Genomic DNA, 22,388 nt, shown 5'->3' with positions numbered 1-22,388 from the left:
TAGTGTCTCTTTAGAGAGCGAAAAGACAACCCACAGAATGGGAGAAAATATTTGCAAATCATATATCTGATACGGGTCTGGTATCCAAAATATATGAAGGACTCATACAGCTGAACAACAGACAGACACACAACCCAATTAAGAAATGGGCAGAGGATTTAAGTAGACATCTCCCCGAAGAAGATACACAGATGGCTAATAACATTAAAAGATGTTCAGCATCATTCTTCATGAAGGAAATGCAAATCAAAAGCACTTCACATCCACCAGGATGGCTAAAATGAAAAGAAAAAGTGTTGATGAGGATGTGGCGAAATCAGAATCCTCGTACGTTTCTGGGGGGATGTGAAATGGTGCAGCCGCTGTAGAAAACAGTTTGGTGGTTCCTCAAAAAGTTAAACATATCACATGACCCAGGAATCCCACTCCTAGGTATACACCCAACAGAATTGAAAACAGGTGTTCAGCCAAAAAGCTTCACACAGGTGTTTGTAGCAGCACTATTCACAGGAGCTGAAAGGTGGAGACAGCTCAGATGTCCCTCGGTGGGTGAAAGGATACACAGATGTGGTCCATCCATACGCTTGAATATTGCTCAGCCTTAAAAAGAATGAGGCCCGGACGCAGGCTCCAGCAGGGATGGGCCTTGAGAATGCGCTAAATGAAGGAGGCCAGACACAGAAGGCCACGCGCTACGATTCCATTGCTACTAAGTGTCTGGAGTAGGGAAAGCCACAGGGACTGATGCAGATTGGGGGTGGCAGGCCGGGGGCAGGAGGTGGGGGGGAATCACGCTGGTGGGTTGGGGGCGCTTGTTTTTGAGGTGGTAAAAATGTGGGGTTGGCTGGAGGGGACAGTTGCACGGCAACGGGAATGGGCTCAGCGCCAGTTAATTGCACACTTCAAAGTGGTGAATTTTAGTCAATGTGTATTTTACCCCAGTTAACAAAAAGAGTGAGGAGCAGAAGCCCAGGCCGGGTCGAGGTTGGTGTACAGGGCAGGCCCGCGCCTGGCAGGGGCTCAGTCTCAAAGTGGGGAGGATGAGGGCTGTCCCTGGCTCTGCCCTCCACCCCGTCCCCCGGGGAGGGAAGGAAGGTGACCACGATGCCGGGTGACGGCTTCCAAGCGTCAGGTAGGACAGATGGAAGGAAAGAACCGAAGCTCCCTGCAGACTCGCTGGGTGCACGGGGATGTGCAGGGGCGAGGCCCTGGGGGAGGCTGGTGGGGCCCATTAGTGCCCAGCTGACGTCCTGTCCTCCCCACAGTCCGCCTGGAGGTTCTACGCCACCAACCTGTCACGCACGGACCTGCACTCCACGTGGCAGTACTATGAGCGCACGGTGACCGTCCCCATGTACAGGTACCTCCCGCACCTCCCCAGCACTGCCTGTGTGCAGCCCCCTTTGTTCTTAAACCCCATTTTCGGTTGTCGTTCATCATTTTGATTATTTTTTGTTTCTTTTTCTTTAAAATGTATGCACTTTTCAAAAAGGAATCGTGCGTGATTATTTTATTAATTTTGTTCTCTGTTTTATAGTTTGCGGCTTTTATTTTTCACCTTCATTCCGCCCCCTGCTTAGTGTCCTTGCTGTCAGGTGCGTAGTGTGTAAACCTTGTGACGACAGCCCCCCAGAGCTTGCAGAGGTAAATGCCAGCTGGTTCCGGGGACCGCAGCCCCTCCAGGGGGCCCCGCGTTTCAAAGCAAAAGGATAGCCTTGACCCCCTGACCCCCAGCGAGGGCAAGAGTCTCTGCTCAAGGAAGGAGAGCACCCCAGACCCCACAGTGAGGTCCCGACAGGACAAAGCACAGACACCCCCAGGCGCCCTGAGGGGGAGAGGAGGGGGCCGGGGAGCCCTCCCTGGGGGGCTGCGTGGTCAGCAGGCGGCTTTCCAGGCACTGCTTCTGCCCCCCGGGGTTTGTCTGTGCCAGGCTCTGGCTTAGAACGAGGTCTGAGGTGAGAAGGGCGAGGGCTGGCCAGCGTCCATGCAGGTCAGGTGCCCCCGGGCTGGGCGCTGCCCTGCCAGCCCGCCCTCCCCGCTAGGGGCTGACGCTGAGCCCTGGGGCCTCTCAGCCCGAGGAGTCCCCTTACCTGCCCCTGGGGGTGTCCACCCACGGAGCCCTCTCCCTGGGGCAGGGTCCTCCTGCGGGTCCCCACCTGCCACCTGCCTCTCTCAGGATCTGCCCGCTCCCTCCTCCAGCACCGTCCCGCTGGCACTTTCGGGGGCGCTCAGCTTCGGGGTGGTGGGGGCCTGGCGCCACCCGCTTCCCGGAAGTGCTGAAGGCACTGCACCCTCAGCCCTCCGGCCGAGGCAGGACTGACCCTCGTGCTAATTTTCTTTGTTCTGTTGTTTCCCCCACTTTCCTGGACTATTTTTTTTTCATTTTCTTTTTCTTATCCCGTTCTTTTAAAATCTTTCATTCCTTTCCCTTTGTGTGTGTGTGTGAAAACACTTGAAAAAGCTCGCAAACTCAAACCTACGGGGCCTCCAGGTAGGACTGCATGGGCGGAAAGCGTGTGGTGTGGTGTGGTTCTGTTCTGTTGGGGACTGTTCCGGGCCACTCCGAGCCCACCCCGCCCAGCCTGTGGCCCCCGCCTGGGGCCACGTGCGCCCTCCTCGCTGCCCGGGCTCCCCCTCCCGACCGCCCCCTCCCCACCAGCTGCTTTCTCGTGCTGGGTCTGTCTGTCCAGGTGTCCTCCGTTCCTTGTCCTGCTTCCTGCCTTGTCTCAGTGGCTGGGGTCTCGCCCCACGGGCCCCACTTACTCCCAGTGCAGAGGCGGTGGAGATGGGGCATCAGCCATCCCAGCTCGGGGGCACCCCAGCCAGCGGCCCCCGGTCCTGGAAGGCAGCTCTGGGCTTGGGGTCTCCCTCTCTGCATCCGCCCCCCGCCCCGAGTCTTCTCACTGCAGCGAGAGGGAGACGTGAGGCCCCGGGCGGAGGGGGCCTGCGGTCCATCCGTGTGGCCCCACTGACCGTGTCTGCCCCGGACGGCTCTCTTCCTGCTGCACTTTCAGTCTGGGGCCCCGTGCCCAGACGGGGGCGCTGAACTGCTCCGCGAGGACCCCCATGCCCGGGGCCAGGTCCCTTTGTAGGCCCTGTCCTTCCCCTCAGAGTGGTGGCGCCGAGCTGCGCCCTGCAGAGCCCGCGCGGGGGGCGGTCTCTCATCCTCCCCTGGCGCCCTGCGTGGGACCCGTGTGAGAAAGTTGACCCCTCCGCTCCCAGGAGGGAAGAGGGTGCCGTGCTGGGCAGTGCAGGGCCAGGCTCCAGGGGCGGGAGGGTCCTGACCCCTCGGCATCTCCTCCCAGCGCTGCCTGCCTTTCACCGTTGGCCACGGGCCCCAGGGGCTTCACTCAGAGGCGGAGGTGGCAGTGGGCACAGCATCCTTCCCGTCTGCTGGCCCTGGACCTCTGGGGCTCCAGGCTGCTGGGCAGTTGGGGGGACCCTGCTTCAGAGCCCGACAGGCTCCTCCCAGACCCGGTGGGCCCCTCGGTCCATCTTCTCCAGCAGCCCCCCATCCCCCGACGTCTGTGGAAGCACCCCATCCCCACCCCGGGCCTGGGGGCTGGCCTCGTCCTCCGGAGGCGTCTGACCCCAGACTAGCCGCTGCTCGCTCCTGGGGCTGCCCCCCGATGTGTCCCCCACTCCCATCGCCCGCTGCCGCCTCGTCCTCCACGACTGGGGCTGTGTGGGCGTGGCCCTCACGTGTGTGGTGCCTGCACGTCCCTGTCCGCGGCCCCGCCCGTCCGTGTTCTGTCCCCTGCCTCTGTGTGTCCAAGGCATGGCGTCCTAACTGCGTGCCCCTACCCTGGACCTGCGTGTGTGGCGGCTGAGTGGGGCCAGCCGCCCAGGGTCTCTGTTCCAGGCCCCGTGGTGGGTGGCCAAGGGGATGGGGAGGCCAGCTCTGTCCCGGTGTCCAGTCCTGGGGCTCTGCTGCGCCCATGGCGTGAGCCGACCTGACTGCGCAGGCCTCCTGCTTGGTCAGGACCTACGAGGACAGGAGAGACCTGGAGGGGGAGTGGGGAGGGGGAGAGAGAGGGCTAGCGTTCCCAGGGTCCAGGCCTGGCCGGGCTTGGGCTGCAGAAGGAAGAGAGGGGCGGGGCCGCCCCTGCGGGTCCTGGAGATGGCAGTGACTGGGGCAGGCCTGGCGGAGGGGGCACTCGCATGGGCGCTAGGGGGCGTGGCTGGGTAGAGGAGGCGTCGGGAGGGACCAGAGCAAAGCCGGACTGGCAGGTGGGCGGGGTGGGGCGGGGCCGTGGGTGCAGGGGCATCACACGAGGAGGGTGGGCACCCAGGGAGGGGAGGACACGGGGGGACGGGGGAGGGGACAGGAGCGGGTGAGGGCTGGAGCCAGGGCTGTGTGTGTGGCGGGTGGTGGTGCTGTGGACCGGGTGAGGGTGCCCAGGAGGGACAGGGGTCCCCAGGGTCAAGAAGGCCTGAGGCTCAGGACTGGGTTTGGGGGCTGGGGCTGAGTGGGGGGTGTCACAGGGCAGGTGGGGATGTCACAGGGCAGGTGGGGGTGTCACCGAGCAGGTCGGGTGTCACAGGGCAGGTGGGGTGTCACAGACAGTGGGTGTCACAGAGCAGGTGGGGTGTCACAGGGTAGGAGGGGTGTCAGAGAGCAGGCGGAGTTGTCACAGCAAGTGGGGGCTGAGTCAGGAAAGAGAGACCAGTGCCTGGAAACACACAGGGTCACTGATGGCATGGAAGCTGTGTGAGGGCCGAAGGTGGCCAGGATCCGCGAGGAGGGTGGAGAGTGGGGTGGGATGGGGTGGGGGACAGAAGTGTCCCCAGACATTGTGGGGACTTGTGTCTCGGGTGAGTCTCCTGCAGCTGGAGGTGGGAGGCCTGGGCTTCCCCAGGAACCTCCCAGGTATACAAACCCCTGCCTGGCATCCCAGGGGGACCGTTCACCTCTCGGCTCCCTGGAAGGTGTCCGCAGCACTGAATGCTGGGCCGGCAGGCGGGCCTGGTGTGCGGCTGTCCTGGTAGGTGTGAGTGCATCTGGGAGGAGGGGCTCGGAGCAGGGCCAGGCCAGCCGTGCAGGAGGCCCGCTTGCAGCCCTGTGGGCTCTGCCCGGCACAGTCCTTTCCTGTGACCTCGGCCCCGCTCAGCCTTGGCAGGGAGAGTGGCTCTGCAGAGAGGGGTCTGGGAGCCCCACTATGTTGGGGGCTGGGTTTGCAACTGTGCTTCCCTGGGGGTGTTCAGGGATTGGGAAGGGGGAGGGGCGGGAGACCCCCGTCCTCCCTGCAGGGCCGGCTCCACGTGGGCATCCCCTCTAGCGATGGCCTGGGCCCCGTGCACTCCCAGGGCTGGGGCCCCCGGGGCGAGGGAGCCCAGAGATGAAGACAGTGGCCCAGCCCCAGAGGTGGAGGCCCAGGCTCCCCGGGGTCTGCCGCCGCCGTGCGCTCCTCCCCTCTCTGCCTGTGACGGGCCACAGCCCGTGTCCCCGTGTGAGACGCGGGTGCTCGTGAGAGCTGGGCTGAGGGCCCCTGGGGCTCTGGCGGGCGGGGGCCCACTCTCCTGTCCTCCTGCCGCAGACTGATCCCGCCGCTCAACCAGCTAGAGCTGCTTCGAAACCTCAAGAGCAAGTCTGGACTCACCTTCAGGTGAGCGGGGGCGCCTGGGCTGGCGGCCTGGGCTGGCGGCCGGGGCTTGGCAAGGCGCTGGCAGCTGCAGGATGCTGGTGGCCGGGCTGCCGTGGGACCCGGAGACGCTGGTGGTTTTCCGCTTTTGCTGACCCCGGCCTCGGCTCCCATCCTGAGGGCGGCCGGTTGCGGGGTGGGCGCAGCGAGGGGAGCTCCACGTGGGGCCGGGAGGCCGGCGCTCTGGCCTCGGGCGGGAAGAAGAGTCCGACCCGGCATGTCCCTGGAGCGTCGGGTGGACACACGCGGTGGCACCTGCTGGTTCGCCCGGTCGCAAACCCTGCGGCTCCTCGAGCGCTCGACGCGGGGAGGGGCGTGCGGAGGGGGCGGGCTGGGCCGCAGGAGAGGGCAGGGGAGGGTGCCCGTGACCAGGCCTGTTTGCCGACACGGAAGGGCTCTCAGTGGGCGGAGCGGCTGGAGCGGGTTGAATGGTGCCCCCCCGCCTGCCCCGCAAAGACACATCCATGCCCTGGAACCTGTGAACGTGACCTCACCTGGAAAAGTCTTCGTGGGTGTGATGAAGTGCAGGGCCTCAGCTGTCCTGAGCGTCGGCTGTGGAGGAGCTTCCTCTCTGAAAGTCTGTTAATGTCGGCGATTCTGATGAAAGCACGTGTCCGTAAACACGGGGCGGTAGCAACCGCAGCCTCAGAACTTCTCGTGACCCCTTCCGGATTCCCTGTCCCCTGGGACCCGCCTCCTCCGGCCCCCAGGGGGCTCTCGGGGTGGGCAGGCTGTTCCTGCCCCCGCACACGCAGCCCCCGGCCTGTGGGAGCGTGGGGGGGGGGTCAGCTGGGCTCTGCACGGGGTCGGCCCGGAAGGCCGGCCGCGAACAGGCCTGTGCTTCTGTTTGCAGGAAGGAGCCCCAGCCGGAGCCATCCCCAAGGTCAGTGCCACCTTCTCCCGCTGCCTCCGCGCCTGCCCTGTGTGTCCTCGGGGAGCGCGGGCTGCCTCGCGGCTGTGCATGCTCCTGTGTGCTGCTGAGGGTGGACCCCTGCCTGCTGGCGATGTGGGCCCTTAAATCACGCTTCCTGGGTCCACGCCCCCTCCCAGGCCCCGGGCCTGCTCGGCAGCTGAGGGGCAGCTCCTGCCCTCCCGTGACTGTAGCCCCTCGGACCGGACGTGGGGGGCTTCTGGGGGAGCAGTCCTACCAGCTCCAGCACAGGGCCTGGGCTGTTCTGAGCTGAGGGCGACCCAGGTGGACACTCCCACGGGGTGTCCCCCCGACATTGCAGGTCAGGGTCAGACGGTGAGAGGAGGGGCAGCTCTGAGGAGGGGTCTTCGCATCACCCCTGTCAGGTCTTTGTTTGTGGAAGGTTCTGGAGGAGTGGGAGAGGGTCCCCTTTGGGGCAGGGTCTCCTGCCCTGCTTCACAACCCCTCGGTGAGGACCGGTCTCCCCCTCCCTGGGTCTGTCCAGGCCCCTGCGGTTCTGTTTGCTTTAGGCGAGTTCGAGACTGGGACCCCGAACGGGGACTCCCAGGGATGACTTCTGCTGGGGGCAGAGGAGGGACGATAGCACCCTGCTGTTTTCCTAGTGTTGAGAAAAAAATCCAGATCAATTCACAACGTTCAAGTTGGTGACCTCCAGCCCGTCCGTGTATCGCTGTGTACCTCTGAGCTCAGGGTCCCCCGGCGCCCCGTCTACACCTGCGGAGGGAGCCCTGTCCCCGAGGCCGTGGGCCAGAGATGCTGCCTGCCCACATTAGTGCCCTCCGGGATCAAAGGCGGCTCGGCTGGCTGCCCGGTTGGGGAGGCGTTGGGCTGAGCCCACCCTCGGCGTCCATCGGAAGGGGGCACGTGTCCCCACCCCCAAGCCCCCAGAGGGGGATGTCAGCTGGGGCCTAGGCTTGGAAAGGTGGGCAGCGCTTTTGCCCGGAAGCAGCCCGAAGAGCGGCAGACCTGGACCAGAGTGGGTTCGGCCCAGGCAGTGACCTGGGCAGGCTGGGAGCGAGGCGGGCCCGACGTGGGGCTGTGGTCAGGGCGGGCTGGGAGGGGCGTGCAGCAGGGCCTCGCGTGCTTTGTGGGATCCTGTCGGTGCTGCCATCTGCCCCTTCCGGGAGCCCCGGGACCCTGAGGCCGGGGGGGCGGCGCGGCTGCCCTTGGCTCTGCCAGGGTGGGCGCCTCTCTGGCCCTCAGCGCGGCCCGCCCACCCGTCCGGCCCCTCTGGCCTGACGCGGCTTCCTGTGCTCGTCGCCCTGCTTTATCTCCTCTCCCGACAATTTTCGTCTCAGCCTCTCTCTCTCTCTCTCTCCTCTCCTGCCCTCCCTCCCCCAATCTGGAAAATCTTGCCTGCCCCCCAAGTGCCTTTAATCATGTCACTGCCCTTCTCGGGCCCCTTTCACGTCTGCTCTGTCTTTGGGGATGAGGTGGCTGACCCTGAAAGCAGGACTCAAGGTGAGGATACGCGGGAGCCCCCCGGCTCTCCGGCACGTTCTGTGGCTACCCCCCCGCCCCCCCGCTTCCTGCTCCTCCCTCCCTCCCCTTGTGTCCGTGTGTCCCTGCCTGTGACCCAGCGGCTTCCCCTGGGGGCCCCGGGCTGAGGCCCTGGGACAGAGGGCCTGCCTCTTCTGGATGCACACCTGTCAGCCAGGTAACAGGTGGCATTTCTGTTCCCTGACTGGAGCAGCCATGAGCCCCTTTGTAGCACCCAGTGCACAGCAGGGCTGCAGGAAATGATCCTGCCACTGGACCCACGGCAGGGTGGGCCTGTCCCTGGGCTGCCTGGTGAGGGGACCCTGTCCCGTAAAGCGCAGGTGGACGGGGTGGACGCAGGGACCCTCCCTCAGCTGCCGTGAGACCCCCGGTCCTGGCTCAGGATGGGGACGCGCCCTGTGGCTGTGTGGGCGTCAGACTAAGGCGTGGGGCTGGGGGCGGGGCAGGCGGGGGTCTCGGGCTGTGCTGCTCTGGGTGTGGCTCTGACCTGCCCTTTGACCCACCCCATTTCTGACTGCCCCCGCCCCTCCCGTGCCTGGAGGAACCCCTGTGCCCCAGCCGCTTTGCCCCTGTCCTGTGGCCCCCCTCTTCGTCGCGGGGGGTAGTGTGCCGTGTTCGGGTGCGTGTCTGTCCAGTCTGGTCTTGGTGAGTGTCCGTGGGCGCCTCTTCCACCCTCTCGAGCCCGGGCCCCCCGGGCTTGCCTGCCGGCAGTTCCGATGGGGTGAAGCTCCACTTGGCTGCTGTGGGCAGGAAACCCCAGCACCAGCCTGGAACCCAGAGGCAACGGGCTGGAGTTGGGGCTCCTCACCCCCCCGAAGCGGAGGGGCAGTGCTCGGGGGGGCCAGGCCACCAGCAGCCCACCTCCCCCCGCTCTTGTCCCGCTCTCAGGCTGCGCTGTCTCATGCAGGAGCTGCTGGCCATGTGAGACTGTTTATATTTTCGTTAACATTAAAGATAGTCACTGCGGTTAGAGAGCCTTTCCCCGGTCTCGTGTGCTTGGGAGCCAGGCGTGGGGCGGTCGCCTAGGAGACGGTGGGTTTGGCGGTGCTGGGCTGTGGGCAGGCGACTGCTGGGAGTTTTTTTTTTTTTTTAAATTTATTTATTTATTTATTTATTTCTGGCTGTGCTGGGCCTTCGTTGCTGTGCGAGGGCCCTCTCCAGCTGCAGCGAGCGGGAGCCACTCCCCATCGCGGTGCGCGGGCCTCTCACCATCGCGGCCTCTCTTGTTGCGGAGCGCAGGCTCAGTAGCTGTGGCTCACGGGCCCAGCCGCTCCGCGGCACGCGGGATCCTCCCAGACCAGGGCTCGAACCCGCGTCCCCTGCATCGGCAGGCAGACTCCCAACCACTGCGCCACCAGGGAAGCCCCTGCTGGGAGTTTTGAAGGCAGCAAAGCTGGTCAAGGCGGAGGGCAAAGACGCCGCCCCGCTTGGTCCTCTTTCCCAGGGGAGGAGCCTCCAGGTGGGGCGGGGCGGGTCCTGTGTGCAGGCCTGGGGACCCCTGGGGGGAGCTGGCCATGGGGGTCCTGGTCTTTAGGGTCCTTATCTGTCCTGCAGGCCCTAGTGGGACCGTGGCTGCCTCGGGGGTGCACCCTGGAAGAGCATGTTTGCCCTGAATTTGAGGGGCCCCTGCTGGGCGGGGGGGTCCAAGTGCTGGGGAGGTCTGCCCCTGTGTGGGTGCGCTCGGTGGACAGCTGGACCCCAGCTCCCTCCGCCCGGGGTCGACCTCTGGTTAGTTTTGTCCTACAACCCGAAGTGACTGGGGAAGGTCCCGCTGGGGAGGCACGCACGCTCGCAGGGGGCTCCGCGGAGGGCGAGGCCGGGCCAGCCGAGCGAGGGTTCCTCGAGGAAACTTGACCTTGGCTTGCCGGCGTTTAGCGGGGAGATCCTTGTCCGGACACTGGCAGGTGCCGTCGGTGTTTAAGTGAACGTGTGGACACTGAACACTTGTGGGTCAAGACCGTTGGCCGCGTCTGGGTTCCTCAGGTACAGAGTTTGAGAACCACTGTCTCAGCAGCAACAGCTACAAAGGTGGGGGCAGAGAGCGAGGCCCCAGGGAAGTGAAGGGTTTCTTGAAGTTCTTGCTGGTTCTTTTCATTTTTGCTTAAAAGTTTTCAGGTTCTAGTGCAGTGCTGAGTCTTGGCCCTTTGGGGAGGTGCTTGGGCAGGGTGACCACGGGCAGCGTTTCCTGAAGAGCCGCCCGCAGGTCCGTCTCTGCCCTCAGCACGGGGTGGACTTCACCCCAGGTCCGACCTTGGCGGCCCTTTCACGTCCAGGAGCCCCAAGCCCCCTTCTCCTTAGCTCCCCTCCAGGGAGGGGCAACTGCTGCCTTCTGGGTAAACCGAGGCCATTTCGGATCGGGCCGCTGGCTGGGTTGGTTTGTGCAGCCAGACTTGCACGTTTTTCCTCTGAAAACGTGAGCTTTCTGGGATCCTGGCCCTCTGGAACCAGCACAGCCTCAGCCCATGTATTATTTTTTGTTGTTGTTGGCATGAACGTAGCAAAAAAATAATACATCTTTTCAAAGATGTGGCCCCAAACTGACGCTGGAAGGAAAAGGTATTTTTGGAGGAAAAAACAGGGAATTTTTTTTTTTTCTCCAAAAATAGGGACCACTTTTTTTCCAGGCCGGCGGAGGACTTTACGCGCGGCTCCCTCGTTCTTCTCGCTGAGACGCGATCTCTGTAGCGGGTGCGGCTTGAGCACAGAGCCGCCCCGGGGGGCCGGGGCCTCGTGTCCCTGCGCCTCCTGCCCGCGCGCGCGGCCCGGGCTCCCTCTGGTCGCGTCCGGCCGCCGGCGCCCCCGGGACTAACTGTCCTCTCCTCATTTCCAGTAAAGGCAGACGGCGCACAGAGCCCCTGTGTGGATGCTGCCCAGGACGCGCTAGGTACCAGACACGCCGCTCGGGCGGCCATTGCTGCACGGCTCTTGCCCCCTCCCGCTCCAAGCACTCTGCCTATTAGAGGTTCTAGATACGCCAGGGAGAGGCTGGCGCCCGCCCGGCCCCCCAGGCCCCGATTCTGATTGGCAGCTCGCCTCCCGGCCCCTTGGTGGAGCCCTCGGCCCCCTCTGACTCCAGACGACCGCCTGGGTGACGGTGGCCGTGGAGCTGACCCCTTCTCCTCCCCATGCCAAACGATGCTGTGCTCCAAGCAGGAGGGGGGCCGGCCAGGGGCTCTGAAAACCAGAAAGGGCGCCTTCAGGGGCCTGATTGCTCTCCCGCGAGCCTTTGCTCCACGGCTCATCCATCTAGCACCTCTACTACGCACGGGAGGGCCGCTGCCCTCTACCCGGAGCCCGCCCGCCCGCCGGGAGGCAGCTCTGTCGTGTGTGTGCCCGCTCCCCGCGGTCCTGGCACACCAGACACACCGCAAAGCCAGAGGTCCACGGCTCCTCCTCCCACGTGCAGGCCTGGTTTAGGGCAGGCTGGAAGCGGGTCGGTGAAAGGCCGCCCGATCTTTGCCCCGTGGGCTCCCTGACTGCCGGCACGTTTCCTCTCTCTGTCCCCTCTTTGCTCTCGGGGGTGTGGAAGCGTCTGTCCCCTTGCTTGCTCTGGGGCCCCCTCCTGCCCGCCCCTCCCTGCCCTGTGCGGCCCTGCAGGTGCTGGCAGCTGCACTCACCGGTCATCGTGTGCATGTGGTCCGTGATGGCCCTGGAAGCAGGGGTGCCGAGCGGCGGGCATGGGGAGGGGCCGGGCAGCAGGGTCGGGGCTCCAGGGCGGCGGCATGCTTGCACACCTGCATCCGTGCATGCTCTGAATCCTTCTCGCCCTCGAGAGGGGCCCGGAGGGTCGCCTGCCCCCACCTGCCCGTGCTGCCTGCGTGTTCCCAACGTAGGGCACCGTGGGGGAGGCTTTTGCAGCCCCAGGAGGGGAGATCTGGGGCCCCGGCAGAAGTCGTCCTGCTTGCCCAGAGCTGGTGTCCAGGGTGCTTCTGGCCACAGGCTGGCCAGTCGGGTCTGGGGCTGTGCTCAGGCTGCTTGGGAACCAGAAGGGCCAGAGGTGCCCACGGCCGGACCAGGAGCCCAGGCCTCACTTGGCCCTGCTGTGTGCGTCTCACGGACGTCACTTCATCCCCCCACCACCCCCGCCTTCCCTGGGCATCCGCAGTCCAGCTGTGGGCCGGGCGGTTCTCTCTGGATGCCGGCTCCTTCCCCGCTGAGCTGGGCCCCAGCCAGCCGTGCAGACCAGGGTGCAGCCGAGCTCAGCCGGGGCCCCCGCTCGCCTGTCCCTGTTGATGGCTGGCTTCACTTGTTGGGAGTTTTGCCCTGGGGAGGGTGGCAGGCAGCGGAGGAGAGGCTGGGCCTCGCTTTCTCTCCCAGACCGTCCTGAGCTTGCCCCCTGGCCCCGTGTAAATGCCCCCTCACTTGGAGGGTGGGCTGGCCTTGTGCTCCTTCCCTGGGGGCAGGCTGCCGGGGCCCCATCCTGCGTGTGCTTCTGTCCTTGGCTTGTGAGGTGAGGGAGGGTCTCTCTCAACACCTGCAGGACCGTCGGCGGTCAGGCATCTGGAGTTGAGGCAGGCGTGGGGTGTCTGGGGGCTGCGTGCCTGGGAGCCCTGAGCTGTGATGACCATGGAAGTCCAGACAGCCATCTGTGGCCTCCTCCAGCAGGGCACCCCCCCCCGCTCTGAGCAGGCTGAGAGCCGGGGACGCAGGGCCGGGCCAAGGCCAGGCAAGGCTCTGTCATCGCGGTCAGCTGCGTGGGCCCGAGTTCTGGGGGTCCCTGTTGTGCACGGGACAGCAGGTCCAGCGGGGGTCCCCAGCAGTCCTGGCTTGGTGGGGCCCTTGTTTCACGGTCTCCCGTGAAGGAGACCGTGGTGGTCTCCTTCGGGAACGAAGGAAGGGGAGGGTTATCTTCATAGCAGCCCCCATAGCCTGGCTCTGGCTGCCCCTCGGTCCCCCAGCCCTGTCTTGGCCTCGTGCCGGGCGCAGCGGTGACAGGCTTGGGGCCAGCGTCCTGAGCAAGCAGACACCCCGGCTCCTGTGTTCACGGGGACACGGGACACCCAGGGTCTCTGGAGGAGCCATCCCTCTGAGTGAGCTCCGTGCCTCGGGCCCGAGAACTAGCGCAGACGGCCTTAGCTGCCGGGGGGCGCGGGGCGGGGGCACCGACCTGGGCCGCCGCGTGCGGGCTGGCTCTTGCCCATGGGGGGTCACTTCTGCGCCGTCTGACGACGTGTCTCTGCTGTGGGTCCCCCTCGGGCCGATGGAAGCAGCTGACCTGGGCCATCTGCGGTGGGGCTGGCGCTGTCTGAGGGATTAGCTGGTGGTGGCGGCTTCCCAGCGACAGCAGAGGCCCTGCCAGGCACCCCTGCGGGCTGGTCCCAGGCCCCAGGGCAGCGCAGAGGCCCCTCGGGCGGTTCTGAGTGTGGCCCCTGAGCGTGGTCGCGTGAGTGGGTCCACGGTTCATGGGGGCCTCGCTCTCCTCCTGGGCAGATGGTGGAAACTGTCCACGGGAGGAAATGAGTGGCCGCCTGGCCCCGGGCCTGACCTCACCCTGACCAGAGACCGTCCTTGTCTCCTGCCTGCTGCCTGGAGGGTGTTAGAAGCAACAAACGCGGGGTGTCAGACCCGTCTCCATGGTTACCGGGAGACGGGGCAACAAGGCCCGAAGGCCCTCACGGGGCTGTGGCTGGACGGCCGTGGTTGCCCCCTCTCTGCGGCCTCGGGCCGGGGCTTGGCCGGCGCCCGTATCATCCCTCCGGAAGTGTGGACGTTCTGTGCCCGGACGTGTCCTGGTGGGGGTGGAGCCTGTGCCGCCCTGGGTGGAGGGGAGGTGGGCACACCCTGGCCCTCCGTGCTCCCCCTCTCCCCGACCTGTTTCGCCAGGCAGCTCCCTGAGGTTCTGCCGAGGGGCCCGGGGGTCAGCTGCAGACCTCACCGTCCTGACCCGGGGCAGTTGCGGGGCTGGAGGGGCAGGCACGGTAACTGCTGGAGTGGCCGGGGGCCCTCAGGAGGTGCCCAGGGAACAGCCGTCATCGCCCAGGGCGTTTGAAGAGGGAGTCCTGGCTGACAGTGTAGCGAGGTCTCAGGCACCTTTTGGTGGTAGCTGAAGGTGATTTCAGAGTCCACTGACCACTCCCCGGCCAGGCTGAGCGCTGAGCGGGCCCCGGGGGGCCTGTGGTGGAGCTGACCTGTCCCCGCTCACCCTAGCGACCCTCCCGCCCCGGCCCGTGCTCCATCCCACGGCCAGGGCACCCCGTCCACCCGCCAGGAGCCAGCGGGAGCGAGTGTTCTTTGCAGAGTGACCTCTCTTGCTGTCTTTCTGTGTGTCTGTCCGTCTGTCGGTTCTCGCGGGAGCAGTCAGAAGGTCAGTTTGAAAGACCGTGTCTTCTCCAGCCCCCGCGGCGTGGCTGCCAAGGGCAAGGGGTCCCCTCAGGCCCAGACCGTCCGGCGGTCGCCCAGCGCCGACCAGAGCCTGGAGGACAGTCCGAGCAAGGTGCCCAAGAGCTGGAGCTTCGGGGAGCGCGGCCGCGCACGGCAGGCCTTCCGGGCCAGGGGCGCCGCTTCCCGGCAGAACTCGGAAGGTAGGTCGGGCAGCCCTCGAGTGGGGGTTTGCTGTCCCGGAGCTCCATGCGATGGGACCACACGTGCTTGCCCTCCCGCGTCGGGCTCTGCTCGCCGAGCTCCGTGTTTTCCAGGCTCACCCGTGGAGCTGGTGCCGGTGCGTCGCTGCTTTTACGGCTGACGTTCCCCGAGTACTCTGTGTGCACGTAGCCCGCTTTGTCCTTCTGTCTGTGCACAGTGGAGGGGAGCAGGCTGGGAAAGCAGGACGGGGGGCGGGCTGGAGTGTGGGTGTGCCCGGCGGAGGTCCCCTCGGACACGCGTGCGCTGCGGGGCCGGAGCACTAGGCCCCCTCCATCCCGGGGGTGGCCCGGCCCCTCACGGGCTGTGTCCTTCCACCCAGAAGCAAGTCTCCCAGGGGAGGACATTGTGGACGACAACAAGAGCTGCAACTGCGAGTTTGTGACGGAGGATCTGACCCCGGGCCTCAAAGTCAGCATCCGGGCCGTGTGGTGAGGACCCGGCGGGCACCCTTGCAGAGCCGTCCACAGACGCGGGGCCCTGGGGGGCCGGAGTGAGGGCACGCGCTCGGGAGGGATGCCTCACGGCTGACACCCCTTCAGTCCGGCCCCCGTGGCTCGCAAGGCACCTGCTGTCCCAGGTGCCGGGTGCCCAAGGCTGTTAGTGGACGGCTGGGAGCTGCCACTGCACAGGGGTTCCCGGGTGGACAAGGGTCCTCTGCACAGTGGGCCCAAGGGTGGCTGGGGTACGAGACAGGTGGGTGGCCCAGATGACAGGGCCAAGTCATCCAGCAGACATTCTCGGAGATGCTGGGCGGCCCAAGGCAGGTGGACGGTGGGGGGCTGCCTTCGGTGGTCTCTGCCCAGGGCTCACAGCCTCCTGACCACCCCCTCCAGCGTCATGCGGTTCCTGGTGTCCAAGCGCAAGTTCAAGGAGAGCCTACGGCCCTACGATGTGATGGACGTGATTGAGCAGTACTCGGCTGGCCACTTGGACATGCTGTCCCGCATCAAAAACCTGCAGTCCAGGCAAGAGCACCTCCCCTGCCTGCCTGGCCCCGGGGGCGGGGAGCTGGGTCCTCTGGGCCAAAGCTGGGTGCGGGCTGGGGACGGGCGCGGCGCAGCTGCACACTCCTGCCAGAGGTGGGGCGGCGACGCGCTGTGGATGCAGCGGCCGGCCCTGCTAGCTGCCACATCTGGGCCCTTCCTCTCCGGCCCCACGCCGGCCCCGCGTGGGCTTTCTGCCATGTGCTTGTGTGGTCTGATTTTAACCTTTCTGTTGTCTCTCTCTTCTCTCCTGCCTGTGCTGCGATGGGCAAGCGTGTATGTGTTGTGCGCACACACGAGCGTGCATATGCACATGTGTGAATGCACGTGTGTGCTTGCACATGTTCAGGCCTCAGGTGCACATGTGTGTACACACGTGTATGTGTACAAGTGCATGCATGTGCATGTGTGTACACGGGTGCAACACGTTTTGGCAAACGTGTGGGTGCATGCGCGTGTCTGTGCCATGTGTGTCGTGTGTCCCTGCACGTACGTTGCCCATGTGTACCCGTGTGTGTTGGGGAGAGAAGTTAGTTCTGTTGAGAGGTGAAGGTGCAGGTTTCCGTGGGCCCCTCAGGCAGCAGTTAGGCCACGTGGCACCTCTTCCTCCAGAACAGACGGGCTGGTCCCCCCTCCCCACCGCACAGAGGGAGTCCTACGGCCGGAGCAGGCAGTGGGGCTGGACGTGTGCCTGGCGGGCCGTGGCCGGGCACACGCTGGCGCTGCCACCTCTGGCCCCACGTGAGCACTGGCTTGCTCACCCAGGAGTCAGCTGTACACACATGTGTACAGACTCAGCAAGGACCCAGGACGTGCACACACGCAGACCCATGTCCGCTCCCACATGCCCAGGCGTGCCAGCACGCATGTGCACACACACAGCCGTGCTCTAAGGCTTGTGCTCACGTGTGTGTCCTGTAGGACCGACACACGCACGCCTAGTACGTGTGTGCTCACAGGCACGCGCCATCCATACACAGACGGGCGGGCGCACACACGTGTGTCTGGTGCCCGTGAGGAGGCCCGTGGCTGCCGTGGGTCTCTCCCGGAACGGACCCCACCTTCCCGCTGGTCAAGCCCTCCCGGCCAGGGCCCCTGCAGTGAGGCGGCTGCCAGTTCTCTGGCCCCGAAGCCTGGGCCCTGGCCGTGGGGGGCCTGGATGGTGGGGGCAGTCCTGGGGGTCAGCCCAGATCCCGGCCCCGTGGCAGGTGGCGTCTCCCCGTCCTGCTCAGCGTCCCAGGGGAGGGGCCCCTCTGGGCCTCCAGCTGCTCCCGTTGGGTGAGGCCAGGGGACAACCCCTTCCTGTCCCCAGGCTCAAGCCGGGAGGCCCACTGCCCAGCGTCCTCCTGGAGCATCGAGTAGACCTGTGTGTCTGCGCAAACGTGCGTGCAGTTGTGCACATGTAAATAACGTGTGAGAGCGTGCACGTGTATACATGAGTATGTAAACGTGTGCCCGTGCGTGCAAACTTGCGGGTGTGTACATGTGTGTGAACGTGCATGTGTCCACGTGTGTGTGCAGGTGTGAGCACACGTGTGTGCGTGAGAGGCCGCCCCGGGTCTCGACGGCTGGCCCGCCTCCGCTCACGGCAGCGGTGTTTGTTCAGGAGGCTCTTCTGTCCTAGACCGTCCCCTCTCCCTCCCTTTCTGTCTGGAAAACAGACGAGACAAACCGACCCCCGCGGGAGCCAGACGTCTGTCGCTTGCTGGCAGGGCCTTGGTGTCTTTCCCGGGGCCCTTTGGCACTTTGCTGCCAGCTGCCACGTGTCCTTGCCCGGGCAGACGGGGCACCGCGAGCTCGTGGCCTCCCACAGTACTCGCTTGACCACATCTGAGGTCACGGGAGCGCGGTGTCCCTGCGTCCCGTTTGTAAGAAAGGTCACGGCTGCTCTCAGCGGGTCGTGCATTCTGTCTCTGCAAGTTTCCGGCTGCCTCCCCTTTCATGTTGCTTCACGATGCATTTTCCTGGTGTCTCTTTTCTTGTTTACTCGCCAGGATAGATATGATTGTGGGCCCCCCACCCCCTTCAACTCCCCGGCACAAGAAGTACCCCACCAAAGGACCCACGGCCCCTCCGAGAGAGTCACCCCAGTACTCACCTAGGTCAGGATGCCGAGCGTCCCGCCTGTCTCTGGAATGGCCAGCCCCCTTCGCTCCAGCCACACGACGGCAGCACCCGCTCTGCTCCGCGGGACGGAGGGGCTCTTTCTCTGTCCCTGACAAAACGACGTCCTCTGCAGGCCCTGGCGGGCTGGGTGGGGTGCCCTTGAGCTGCTCCTCTTGGCGGGGTCCTGCGGAGGCTGTCGGGGGGCTCCTTTCCACCGACACCTGTGTGGCGTCCGCGGGGGGTGGGGGCTCCCTGGGCAGAAGAGGGCGGCAGCCCCCCAAGGATCAGGTGTGTTCAGACGTGGGGCCCTGCCCCAGCACCGACCCAGACCCCTGCCACCACCTGCCGGTGGGTCGACCTGGGCTACTGTGTGGACTGAGAGGGTCCTGGCGGGAGCCCAGCCCCCGGGGAGTCCCCAGAGCTTTGGTGGCTCTCTTTCCAGTTTTCACCATGGTCAGGGTTATTGAAGAAGACGGTCCCAGCCAACGGGCAGAGTTGGGGACGGGCAGTGAGGTGGTGAGTCAGCAGAAGCAGGCTCTTTGGTGATGAATTCAGACTTCGGAGCCTTCCTGCTCCCCTGGACTATGGAGATGATGGCTGTGACCCGCCCCCCCGGCAGGTCTGGGAGAGCAGAGCCCAGGGCAAGGATGTGGGGTGAGGGCAGACACGCCCGGCCGAGCTGGCAGAGGGGCTCAGGGGCGTCCCGGAGGCCGGCAGGGATGCTGGCAGCTGGGCCATTGGAGCGACTGGGGCTGCCTGACCCCTGTGTGCCAGGGTGTCTTGCGTGAGGCCGAAGGTCAGTGTGTGCTGGGCATCTCAGCCTGGCGGCTCTCCCACGAGAAAGGAATTTCCGGGGGAGCAGGGCAGCCCAGACAGTGTTTGCCGCGTCCCCCGCTCTGCCCGTGTCCTCCAGCCCCAAGGAAGCTGTACCCTGAGACAGAAGCCCACCCTCCTGGGCATTGCTGCAGGGCACAGGGGCTGGGCGTTCAGAGCCACGGGCTGGGAAGGCCCTGCCAGCCCTTGGAACCCCGCAGGCCTCCCGGACCACTGCAGCCAGATGCCCACAGAGAAGGAGCCAGAAGGACAGGGGTTAAGCCCGACTCCTCAGCCTGAGGCCTGGGGTTGGGGGGGGGTGGCACAGGCTCCACGGAAGACCCACCGGGGGCAGCTCCAGGCCGACCCTGGGCCAAGGCTCCCAGGGGAGCGGCCAGGAGGGCGGCCCGTCATGTGGCAGGGGTGAAGGTGCTGTGTGCCCGTGCCTGGACTGTGTAGACGCCTGGAACACCAGAGAACCCTCCTCCCGCTCTGCCCCCACTGGCGTCTGCGTGGAGCCCGAGGGCCCCACGTCCGCCCTGCCACCGCATGATCAAGCATGACGCCCCGTGGCCGACGCAAGCCTGATCCCCTCCTGCTTCTTGTGACAGAAAGGACAGACCACCCTGAGCCCCGACAGGCAGTTAGGGCGGCCCTGTGGGTGAGGACGGCAGCCGAGCAGGCCGGCAGCCCCCGTGGCGCTGCCTGGGGGGGGTAGGAGCCGGTGCCCCTCCCCACTCGGGAGCTTGGGCGGCACACTTCATGCGTGAAGCTCCAGAGAAGCGGCGGGGCTGTGTGGCCTGTGCCCGGGTGGCCGTCCCGCCCAGCTGCACCCTGGCCCTGGTGCCTTTGCCCAGCGTCCACGTGGCTGCACTTCTGGGGCTCAGAGTGTCGGGCGCCCACGCTGCTACTCCCAAGGTCCCTTCCGAGCCCCTCAGTGGCCCTTCCTGTTCAGCACAGGGGACAGGGGACGCCGCATGGGTCAAGCAGAAGCCCCCGTCCCTGAAGGAGGCCTCCTTCCCCTCTTGTTGGCACTCGTGATCGATGGCCTCGTTTGAGGTCACCTCAGCTGCGTTCTGCATCTCCCACGTGCGTGCGCACACACAGGCCCACACACACACAAGTGCACGCACAGGCACGCATGGTCAGCACACACGTGCCCACGCACGAGCACACATGGACCCCCTCTCTGGTTGCCAGTGGCTCTGTCTGTCCCCTCCTCCGGTTGTGCGTTGTGGTTTCCTGTGTTGGTCTGTGTCCCCTCCCCCGTCTGGCGCATGGCGCGAAGTCCTCACGCCCCCCCTGCTTCTGTGGTTCCCGCTGCAGACGTTTAACTCCGTCCCCTCCAGACCCCGGGTGGGCAGGGGCCGCAGTGGCACGTTATCCAGGAGCAGAGCTCGGGGGTGGGGGCGGGGGAGCTGAGGGGTGCTTGGCCCCAACTCCCTTCTCTTTACCCCTTGGTAATGTGCCAGCCCCACTGGAATGGAATGGTCGGGGGACAGGCCCCGGGGGCGGTGGAGAGCAGGACAAGGACCAGGCGCCCAGGGTCCATCTGTCCTGGTTCCTCGCTGCCCCCCGGTCGGCTCTGGACTCAGCCCGGAGCCTGGATCTGGCGGCTGCGGCCTGGCCCAGGAGGAGAGGTCCACGGGCTCCGCCGATCCCACCTGAACTCACGCTGGGGACGGGGTCTCTTCCCGGCAGAGTGGACCAAATTGTGGGGCGTGGCCCGGCGATAGCAGACAAAGACCGAGGCAAGGGCCCGGCTGAGGCGGAGCTGCCTGAGGACCCCAGCATGATGGGACGGCTGGGGAAGGTGGAGAAGCAGGTGGGAGAGGCTGGGGGTCCTGGGGCGTCGGCACAGACACGGTGGGAGGGAGCTTGAGTTTTGGGGGGAGGGAGGGCTGCTGTTTTGGGGCCCTGGGCCCCCAGGAGCGCCCCCCCCCGGGCCTGGGGCACTTCCCTGACGGGAGCTGAGGAAAGGAATGGCCAGTTCTTTCCCTCTGTGGAGTTTGCTCTAAGGGGTGAACCCACAGCGGACACAGGGCGGCCCAGACAAGCAGGAGGGTCCATGCTTTGAAGTCTCCTGAGGCCACACACACTGACGGGTGGGGTCAGAGGCTGAGCTGCTGTGGGGGGGGGGGTCTGCCCTCCATTGCCTCTGCACCTCTGTGGGAAACATCCTGGGCCGCCCCCCACTCCGGGGAGAAGCCCAGTTTCCCCACCCTCCGGGGAGCACCCAGGGCCCCCCCCTCCGGGGAGCAGCCCAGCATGGCCCAGCAGCCCCTCCTGCAGGTCCTGTCCATGGAGAAGAAGCTGGATTTCCTGGTGAACATCTACACGCAGCGCATGGGCATCCCCCCGACGGAGACCGAGGCCTACTTCGGGGCCAAGGAGCCAGAGCCGGCGCCGCCATACCACAGCCCCGAGGACAGCCGGGACCACGGCGGCAGGAACGGCTGCATCATCAAGCTCATCCGCTCTGCCAGCTCCATGGGCCAGAAGAACTTCTCGGCACCCCCAGCCGCGCCGCCCGCCCAGTGCCCGCCCTCCACCTCGTGGCAGCAGCAGTGCCACCCGCGCCAGGGCCACGGCACCTCACCCGTGGGGGACCACGGCTCGCTGGTGCGCATCCCGCCGCCACCCGCCCACGAGCGGTCCCTGTCCGCCTACAGCGGGGGCCACCGGGCCAGCACGGAGTTCCTGAGGTCGGAGGACGCCCCGGCCTGCAGGCCCCACGAGGGCGCCCTGCGGGACAGCGACACGTCCATCTCCATCCCGTCCGTGGACCACGAGGAGCTCGAGCGCTCCTTCAGCGGCTTCAGTATCTCCCAGTCCAAGGAGAACCTGGATGCCCTCGGCAGCTGCTACGCCGCCGTCGCACCGTGTGCCAAAGTCAGGCCCTACATTGCGGAGGGCGAGTCGGACACGGACTCGGACCTCTGCACCCCGTGCGGGCCCCCGCCGCGCTCTGCCACGGGCGAGGGCCCCTTCGGCGACATGGGCTGGGCCGGGCCCCGGAAGTGAGGCCGCCCACCGGCCTGCCCCGACTCCTGGCCTCCCGGTCTCGAGGCGGACCCTCTGGGGCCCTTTGCCTAGAGTGACGCGGCGCGGGCGCCCGTGTGGGGTGCTGGGCAGGCGCGCCCTAGGCCTCTCGCGCTGAAGGTCGGCAGACGTTCTTTTCCAGCGAGGGGCCGCCAGGCTGGCCGTGCCCGCTCTGCAGACTCTGCAGACTGTTGGCCTGCGCGTGACGGAGGCCGGGGTCGAGGCTGAGGACGGGCCCCTGGCGGCTGGGTCGGGGCGTGGGCTGGGAGCAGGGCCGGGTGAGGGTGGCAGCGAGGGGCAGGCCTGTCTCGTGAGGCTCAGCGGCCTTGAGGCCTGGGTGGGCGCTGGCTGGCCCCTCGGGTGTGGCTTGTCTCCGCCCCCCGTTCCTGTCCTGCCCCATCTGTCTTGGGTGCCCGCCCAGAGCTGCTGGTCAGTGTCGCCCTCTTTCCCGTGGGTTCTGAGTGTCCTGTGATGGGAGCCGCCCCGAGTCCAGTACCCTGGCCTGGAGGGGGCAGGGTGGCGGGGCTTGGGACCACCCCAGAGCAGAGCAACCTTCAGGCCTCCTGAACTCGGCTCCTGGGGGGAGGGGCCCGCCCCACAGGCTCCTGGAAGGGGGTTCTTGGGGTCCCTTCCAGATGTGGAGGATGGCGGGTGTGCCCCGTGTCCTCTCCCCTCTGCCCCGGCCGGGTGCTGGTCACCAGGCTGTGGCCAGCCCTGTGATACGGACCTGCCTGCGGGGAGAGGTGCTGGGCAGCCGGGGCGCTGCCCCAGGCTGGCCTTGTGCTCTGG

The 22,388-nt window shown here is 66.1% G+C and overlaps 1 protein-coding gene across 6 annotated transcripts in view; it reads left to right on the top strand.

Annotated features, from left to right (window-relative positions):
• The window catches only part of KCNQ2 (potassium voltage-gated channel subfamily Q member 2), a 48,030-nt gene extending 26,443 nt beyond the window's left edge, over nt 1-21,587 (top strand). Inside the window, exons 8-17 of one of the 6 annotated variants that reach the window (XM_057530097.1) lie at nt 1,266-1,360; nt 2,462-2,491; nt 5,538-5,606; nt 6,496-6,525; nt 14,371-14,594; nt 14,975-15,083; nt 15,489-15,620; nt 17,633-17,740; nt 20,259-20,382; nt 20,850-21,587. In XM_057530097.1, the coding sequence (XP_057386080.1) occupies nt 1,266-1,360; nt 2,462-2,491; nt 5,538-5,606; nt 6,496-6,525; nt 14,371-14,594; nt 14,975-15,083; nt 15,489-15,620; nt 17,633-17,740; nt 20,259-20,382; nt 20,850-21,581 (1,653 nt within the window). In that variant the 3' untranslated portion in view covers nt 21,582-21,587. Of the gene's footprint in view, nt 1-1,265; nt 1,361-2,461; nt 2,492-5,537; nt 5,607-6,495; nt 6,526-10,903; nt 10,958-14,370; nt 14,595-14,974; nt 15,084-15,488; nt 15,621-17,632; nt 17,741-20,258; nt 20,383-20,849 lie in introns of all 6 variants that reach the window. The other 5 variants (XM_057530093.1, XM_057530092.1, XM_057530096.1 and 2 more) reach the window with 5 other exon arrangements.
• The last annotated feature ends 801 nt before the right edge of the window (nt 21,588-22,388 follow it).

Source organism: Balaenoptera acutorostrata, chromosome 15, assembly GCF_949987535.1.
Source record: "Balaenoptera acutorostrata chromosome 15, mBalAcu1.1, whole genome shotgun sequence".
Taxonomy (NCBI): domain Eukaryota; kingdom Metazoa; phylum Chordata; class Mammalia; order Artiodactyla; family Balaenopteridae; genus Balaenoptera; species Balaenoptera acutorostrata.
This window is presented reverse-complemented; position numbering and strand designations above follow the sequence as displayed.